Below are 8425 nucleotides of genomic sequence, written 5' to 3'. Positions count from 1 at the left end.
GCAACTTGGGAGATTTGAGGAAGAGAACGCGTTGCGAGGGCAGCGTGGGTTGAGGGCGGATTGGTGAGGCAGGCAACCAAAGGGGAAAGAGAAGACCAAAGAGCAGATGTCAGACCTCACAAGTCACAGCCAAGCTTAGCCACGAGTTGAGCGTTTCCTGACAAACTCGCCAACCACTCGCACGTGTTTACCAATTAACTCCCTGCCACCCCCATTCAAATACACACGCCGACAAATCGACAGCGGTCACTGCACCGGCCCCCCTCACCCCCCCCCCTCCCACCACAGGCCCCGCGAGGGCAGCTCGGAGTGCAACCCCGGACCATGACGCGCTCCGACACGCCCGACCTCATCGCCTCCGCCCTGCGTCGCCCCCGCGGGTCCCCCGGCGGCGCTCGCCCCGGCGCTTGGCCCGGCACCCTCGCCCCCTGGGCCTCCGAGCCGCCGACACCCTCGTGCCGCAAGCGATGCCCCGGCTCCGCGGCAGCCGCTATGTCTGAGAGCGCCGCCGGTCGGCAGCTGGCGCCAGCACCGGCGCGCCCCCAACCCAAGCCGCCGTTACCACGCCGGCCCCCCTGGATCACGCCGGGCCCGCTGTGCGCGTCCAGCCCCGAGCTGCTGATGCCGAGGTTTGCGTCGTGCCAGCCCGGACCTCCGGCGCCGTGGCCACCGCCGCCAATGGTGCCGGGGCCGCTCGCTGAGTGGCGCCGCTCGCGGGCGCCGGCGCAGTATCTGACGCCGCTGCGCAGGGCGGTGGAGGAGCGGGCACGTGAGGCGGTGAGTCGCAGCACCGGCTCACTGGCCACCAAGAGCCAGCTCTACGACATCCACCCCAGCAAGTACCAGACGCGGCACGAGCGGCCCTACCACCATGTGCCCATCCCGCTCATCCCTCGGGAAGCGGGCTCCGATCGCCGGCGCGGTGACTGGCGCCGGGAGCCATCTACTGCCACGACACCATCACCAACATGGACGCCCCGGCGTGGCCTGCTGGACGCGACACTCTCAGTGCACGAGCCCGGCCGGAGGGCACCGGCGGCGACGTTCACGTTCCGGTCGACGGGGACGCCGCTCCACCCATCCGATCGCCGGCTCGCCACGTCGGCCTCCAGCTTGAGCGGGGCACTGTCGCATGTGCGGCAGAGGATCGACCTCCACCCGCTGGACTCCACACGCTACCGGTCGTCGCCGGCACGCCAGGAGCAGCCGGTGAACTGGGCGCACAGCCGCTCAGAGCCGCACATCCCAGCGAGCGCTGGCTACGTGCCGTCGCGCCACCTCTTGCCAACGCCGGCGTACCTGGAGGGCCGACGCACGTCTGACACGGCGCTGGTGCCGACGCCGACTCCTCCAGCGCCCCCCACTCGAGGCTCATCATTCTGGACATTCTCCCGATCGCTGGACAACCTCTACGCGTGCTTGGCGGAGCGCCGGCGTGGTGATGGCACTCGCAGCCGTGAGGGTCGGCCGACTCCGACTCCGACTCCACCACCACGCTCGGCACCGCCGCGCTCTGACCGCATCCCCGTGGTGCAGCTGTCACGATCGCCGCGCCGCTACGCTGCCCTCTCGCTCTCCGAGAGTGCCATCTTCAGCAAGGCGAGCGGGCCCAGCTGGCGCCTTGCACCATCCATTACTATCACCGACAACGAGCTCTCGCCAGTGGGTGGTGGTGGCGGCAGCCGGTCGATGGAGGAGCTGCGTGGAGGCGACGGCGCCGGCGTCGGCGGTGGTGCCACCGATTACTTGGGCTTCGGCAGCCTGGCGCTGCACAAGACGGTGTCGCCGGCATCACCTGTTGCCAGCCAGGAGCTCGACGAGATCCTCACTGACATCGCGGTGCACTCCTCGCCGCGACTCTCCGACGAGTCCAGCGCGCAGTCTGACCGCTTCGCCCAGCAGCTCCACAGCCTCATTGACAGCGATGATGGCGGCGGTGCCAGCGGCCGGGAGAATGAGGCCGGGGAAGAGGAGGATGCGGAGGAGTACAGAGAGGAGAGACCAGCGGACGGAACTGGCCGAGCATGCCCGGCGTCCCCCGCCAGCCGATTGCGGCACCGGCGCCTCTCCGAGGCAGTTGCACCGGCGCCGGCGCCCACCTCGCTCTGCCGTCGCGTGCTGCGGCTGTGCCGCACCGACGCCGAGTCGCGCCGCGTGCTGTCTAGGGCGGCGCGGGTTGGGTACCTGTCCCGGGGGCGTGGCTGCCTCTTTCTGGGCTTCCCGGGTCCGGCGTCAGCATCAGCGTTCCTGCGGCACGGCCTGGACGGCCTCCTGGTGTCGCCCGCCTACCTCTCTCTGCGCGAGATCCAGGCCCATGCGCGGCGGCTTGGCGACTACGTGCATGGTGAGCGGATGTGGCGGCAAGCGGGCGGGTGGCATCGTTGATTTGGGCACTCTGCAACTGCAACGTTCTCTCACACCCTGTTCTACAGACTCCGGTAACACAACCTGCTACCTCCTCGGAGGTGCCGGAATATAATGCTGTGGTGAGCAATGCCACGGGGAGGGAAGGCTAATTTCATGGCACTTGTAGCCACCATAGGGGCCAAGGGGGGCTCTGGACAGGTGTGAGGGGCTGGTAACCCCTCCACCTTCAGTTTAATTACCACTAAACTACGTGGAAAAAGTCTAACTTAACTTATCCTGGAGGCTCCGGGGGGACAGGCGTCTATGACGTCTCCTGGCCAAACCCCATTTGGCGGAGCCAGGAGACTGAGCCCGTACCCTCGGAGTTCCTCCAGAAATGGCAAAAAGCCACTGCGAGTCACCATGTGGAATGTTCTAATGCTCACTAAAGAGGAGAGGCTGTCCACTCCCTTGTCGGGAGCTGGACTAGTACCACCTGACATTCAGGAGGTACAGTGGACTGGCTCTGGCTCCTGCCACCATGATGGGTAAAGAGTCCACTCCTGGGAGGTGGACTGCTAAACAACAGAAGAGTGGCTCTTCTTCTGAACAAAATAATGAATGAGGTGTGGGAGTGTGGTGAAAGAGGTGTGGGAAACTGTAAGCCTCAGGCTACTGTGGACTTGCCTCCCAATAAACCGGAATCAAAGAATGGTGGAGGTAGTTACTTATGCCCCCACCCAAGGTGGACATCAGTGGAGGGATGCAAGGCTGATGAGTCAGATGCCTTCTTTGACCTGTCCCAAGTGCTCGCAAAAGTGGGGGATAGAGTCATCCTATTGGCTGACTTTAATGTTCGAGTGGGTCATGATGCAGGCACCTGAGCTAGAGTCAGGGATGCAACCTAGGGGGGTTGGGGGGGTATGCAGCGTAGTGAGACACATAGGGGCCCCGAATCAACAGATAAACAAGTTCAAAATGTTGAGAAAAATGATTCACAATAAAATATTCCAACAATTAACCATAACCCGCCAAAAAACATTGTTACAAATGAAAAAAATATATTTCTGAAATATACACACAAAGTAAAATATAGTAAGCGCTACTGGTGTGTGTTACTGAAGACAATGGTTTTTGCTAACTTACATGCACATGAAAGCAAGACACATGATAATTGTAAGTATTTTAATATTTGACGAATACTGTCACTGTGAGACTGTCCTCCTCTAAACCCAATACACAGTGCAACTCAAATAATAAAGTAATCCCTCGGGTAATGTTTTTAATCTGTTCCACGAAAACTACTGTAAACCGAAATAACTGTGAATATAATTCACTCATAAGGTGATAATATAATAAGTAAAAATCACTGAGTCTGCAATAGAGCTGTTTCCACTGACAAAAAAAACGTTACAGTTATAATGTAAAAAACCCAGTCGAGGTCTCATCACTCATAAATAGACATCGCTGATTGGCTGAGGTGATGGCTCAGCCCCACTTATGAGTGCTGAGATTGGCCGAAATTGGTACCCGCCTTCATAACGTAAACATACCATTAATCAACATCTTAACATTAAATCGAAACCATGGGCTCCTTTGGGAGGCGAAACGTTAACAGACAAACCGTTAACTGATGTCACTGTTAACCGAGGGACTACTGTATATATATAGCCCACATGTTATTGTAGATGGGTTAAAATATCTGTAGCTATTTCAGTAAAAGTAAATCGGGAGAAAGGAAAGGGGTCTACAGATGTATCTTGCATACCCCCCTTGAAATAGTCGTTGCGCCCCTGGCTAGAGTGATTGGAAGGCATGGACCTGATCAGCTCAATAATAACAGTAAGAGGCTGTTCGACTTCTGTGCAGCCCATGGGCTTGTCATTACCAATACATTCCGGTATCCGCGCATCCCCACAACATCATGGATGCACACCGGGTCAGAGCAAGAACGTCTTCTGCACTATATAGTGATGGAACAGCGGATGCGGGCCCATGTCCTTGACACCAGCACCTTCCGTGGAGCTCATCTTCCCACTGACTATAGTCTTGTTATCTGTAAGATGCCACTCCAGATGCCACTCCAGTTACGTAACGCTGTGTAGAAACTACTTGGTCTATCCCACCACATGAAGCTTCTGGTTTTCTTGGTCATAGTCATACCCTCCCTTCTAAGTGCTAGAGAAAAGATGGACTGATATGGTAGAGGAGGGTATGGAGCTGAGTGGTCTTACTGGTGACTGCTGTCAGCAGTGTCAGGATCGGCCTCTCTGAAGGAGGCTCGTGAAGGACGCTACTGGGCAGTTGGAGGCAGATGCCAGAGGAGCAACGCTCACAACAACGAGCGGAGCGCTGGGCAGCAAAAAAGCACCAAGTTGATACAGTACAGGACACAGGTGATGCTTCTGCCAGTCGCCTCAGTGAGTCAACCGATGGCACTTGGGCCTGTGCCATAACATCCTGCCAGTGGGCCTTCGACACTTCACGTGGCCTCAAAGTACACCCAACCTGGCCCACATGCCGTGATGACGTAACCACCGCTGAATGGCAAATGGCGGTTGTTATTCAGTGTGTAGGTTGTGTGTTCTCTCCCCCTGTTCTACAGAGTGAGTGGAGGCTGTGTGTTATCTCCCCCTGTTCTACACAGAGAGAGCGAGTGCAGGTTGTGTGTTCTCTCCCCCTGTTCTACACACAGAGAGAGTGCAGGTTGTGTGTTTTGTCCCCCTGTTCTACAGAGAGAGAGAGAGTGAGTGGAGGTTGGTGGTTCTCTCCCCCTGTTCTACAGAGAGAGTGCAGCATCGCTCCCTGACTGTGGAAACTGGACAGGACACCATGAACACAAACCTGAATGAATCTGACTGACATTTGCAGCGATGCAGTGATGGACGCCTGTAAACCAGGCAGTTGCTGGCAGCTGCTCACAATTCCTCAAGTGTATTTTTGGTGACCTAAGACACACATCTCGACCATTACATTCATACACACACATGTTGTACCGTTCTTAATTCTCTGTAAAGCGCCTTGGTTAAGATACCATATAAGTGACGTCAAGATAAGATCTCCTAGCCACCGTAGCCCCTTGTGGTGCCTACGAGGGTCTCCCGGGTGACCGGGTCATTCAGGCCCCACGCCTCAAGGGAAATCGGAGTCCGCGGCTCTCTCCCTCCACCTGTGCGGGTGCTGCACCTCACGCTGCATTCATTTTGCTGTCCTTGGTTCAGTTTTATTCACCGAGGGTTCGTTAAGGGTCGGGTTATTTGCTGCAAGAGAGCTGTGAGGGCCCTGCTGTGGGGCGCCGCGGTGGTTGATGTGTTTCCTCCCTCGCATGGTATGGAGGAGTTCGTGGGTTGGATCTCGACCCTGATGATACCTCTATATTTGGAGTTTGCATCTCTCTCTCCCCGTGGATTTTTCTCCGGGCCCTCCTGTTTTCCCCCCTTCACATTTAGAATCAACGTCATGCATTTAGAGTATTCGGCTACTATACATTTCCTCGTGATGGTAAGCCACTTTGTTGTGCTATCATTTGTGGCCAGGTCGCTTCTAGAAAAAGAGCTACATAGCTCAGTGGACCTTACTTGGTAAAATAAATATAGTTTAGTTTTCGTATGAGTCTCGATGGGTTTCTCGGCCTCGCTGTGCGCTGCGTTGCACCGCTAGTTGAGTAGTTAACCTCACGTTCAATAAACCCTCGGAGCCAGGATGAACGTCCGACTCCAAACGTCATTTATTGAGTTTAACGAGGTAAAACTGGTGAGAAAACACAGATACAGCATCTGTTATAACCCGGAAACACCAACACAATGAACACCACAGCACCAGAACATTGTCCCAGATAACATGCTTCCCAGCAATAGACCCTGGATGGACCAGGCCCCCACACTACCACTGAACAACTACACAAGAGCACAAGCCGCTGCGTTGCATAAAGGCACATCGTGTATTCATCACACTGCACCCCAAATGTACAGCATTACACATAACACTAAACTGTGGATGAGATACTTCGTCATCTTTGCTCTCAGGATCGCAACATAGCCACCTGGGCACAAGTCTGACTCGACCTACTAAATCACAAGTAACATCCACAATAAGGAAAGTTTCAGGCTTCGTTGATAACTAGGCCTCGTATTTACCACAACAACTTAAAGGCATTTACATCACTATAACGGTCATTCCAACATCAACAACAGCATTGCCACTATTATAAGAACATAAACAAACTTACAGACAATGCTTCTCAAAGACCCATGATGGACAACTGCGGCTGGCTTCACTGGGACGCGATGTGTGCCGCCATCTTGAATAATGTGCGTAATGGCCGACACCCGCGTGGTTAAGCGGGAATCTTAAATCGCAACTTCCTGGTCACGTGACCAAAACCAGCATCAAAAACAGGAAATTCCTGTGTACATACGCCCCCCACCCCCATCTGCCGTGAGGCAAAACTCCTGCCTTGAGGCAGAACAATGGGTATTGTTCTCTGGGTTTCTGTGGTTCAATACGAGTCCCTGGATCTCTGTGGGTCTCTATAAGTATGTGTCGCTGTGGATCTGTATTTGTCTATGGGTCTCTGAGTGTGGGTCTTTATGGGTCCGTATAAACATGCGTTGACAGCATTTGGCTGCTATAAAGGAGCTATATAGCTCAGCGGGCTTTACCTGGTAAAATACGAAATAGTTTAGTTTTATCGTCGTGCAGCTGTTAGCGCACTAGCCTTTATGGCGCGACGACTCCGCTACCGAGCCTCGGTATGAGCACCGACCTCTTCACGGAAGGAGGCCATGGGCCTCACGGCATGCACCCCCCCCCCCCACTCCGCTTGTAGAGCTGCAGACTGCTGGCTCTGAGTATGACCCGGACTCGCGCTTCGTGCTCAGCGTGAGCGTCTCAGCGCCCGCTGGGCCGCTCACCGCCCGCCGCCTCGCCAAGATCCGGCTGGCCCCGGCTACGACGCCACCGGCGCTGCCTCCTCCGTCGTCCCCCTCCTCCGCCGCAGCCGCCTCGGCGTCCGATACGCTCATCCTGACGCCGCCGGCTGGTGCCGGCGACGGGGAGCGCCCCGGCGCGGAGGGCCGTCGCTCCCGGGAGTTGGCGCTCACATCCATTCAGCGGGAGCTGCGGGAGCGAGGGGTGTGCCTGCGCCGGGACCACCCGCGGCACTACGCGGCGCTGTGCCGCTACGTGGAGACGGGCAGCCGCCCGCCACCTGCCGCCATCTACCCGCTGGACCGGCGAACCGGGCGCCGCTTCCTGTGCCTCCTGCTGCCGGCGTCCGAGCCGCTGGCGCTGGGCTGGGTGGACAGCCCCAGGCTGCTGCGGGATCTGCTGTGACGGCGCTGACCCACGGGGGGGTGAAACGAAAAACCGGGCGGCGATCGGCATGGAGACCACGGCTCCAATTCACAACTTTAGGGGTTCCAAAAAAACCTGCGATGCATCACAGAAGATGTCACGATACTAAAGGCAAAGATCCCCCCACGGGTATATGATGAAAACATTTTTTATTGCGATTTTACCCTTCCTGGCAATAAAACATGAGTTGTGTTAAGATGTTCAAACACCAAATAGATACACCTATAGCAAGGCGTCAAGTCTGCATTCGCGACACGTACTTGCGGCAAAACATGCAAACAAACATGCTCTTCTTATTTTTCATCATTTTTGATACTGGCAAAATGCTCCCATAGATATAAATGCTCAACCGAGCTGTATGTGTTCTGATACGTGTCTTTGTATTGTTCGCCTTTTGGCATTCTCTGGAATAACATTGGTGTAGAAACTAGGCCACAAAGAAGGCTATCTCTGGTGTAGGCCAATTAGTTTCAAGGACAATGCGTGTATCATTTTCAGAGCATGTGTATTTGCGTGTTTTGCCACAAGTATGCGTGGTTAATGCAGACTTGATGCCTTGCAAAAAGTATATATTTGGTATTTGAACAATCGTAACACATATTTTATTTCCAAAAAGGGTAACACCTATTCTTATACTTTTTGGATCTTTCGGTAAAGTCACATAGATAGGTTCAAAGAAAATAACAACACAAATAGCAAAAAAACTACGACGTTTCAATCTCAA

General features: G+C 55.2%; 1 protein-coding gene across 1 annotated transcript in view; it reads left to right on the top strand.

Moving 5' to 3' along the window:
• The window catches only part of AJM1 (apical junction component 1 homolog), a 24977-nt gene extending 17297 nt beyond the window's left edge, over positions 1 to 7680 (top strand). Inside the window, exons 2-3 of the mRNA XM_061578586.1 lie at positions 289 to 2344; positions 7175 to 7680. Of these exons, the coding sequence (XP_061434570.1) occupies positions 325 to 2344; positions 7175 to 7680 (2526 nt within the window). The 5' untranslated portion in view covers positions 289 to 324. The remainder of the gene's footprint in view (positions 1 to 288; positions 2345 to 7174) is intronic.
• Positions 7681 to 8425: the final 745 nt, after the last annotated feature.

Source organism: Lethenteron reissneri, chromosome 67 (assembly GCF_015708825.2).
Source record: "Lethenteron reissneri isolate LAM-NWPU_2019-01 chromosome 67, ASM1570882v1, whole genome shotgun sequence".
NCBI lineage: Eukaryota > Metazoa > Chordata > Hyperoartia > Petromyzontiformes > Petromyzontidae > Lethenteron > Lethenteron reissneri.
The sequence above is the reverse complement of the archived record's forward strand: the minus strand, read 5'-3'. Positions and strand labels throughout refer to the sequence as shown.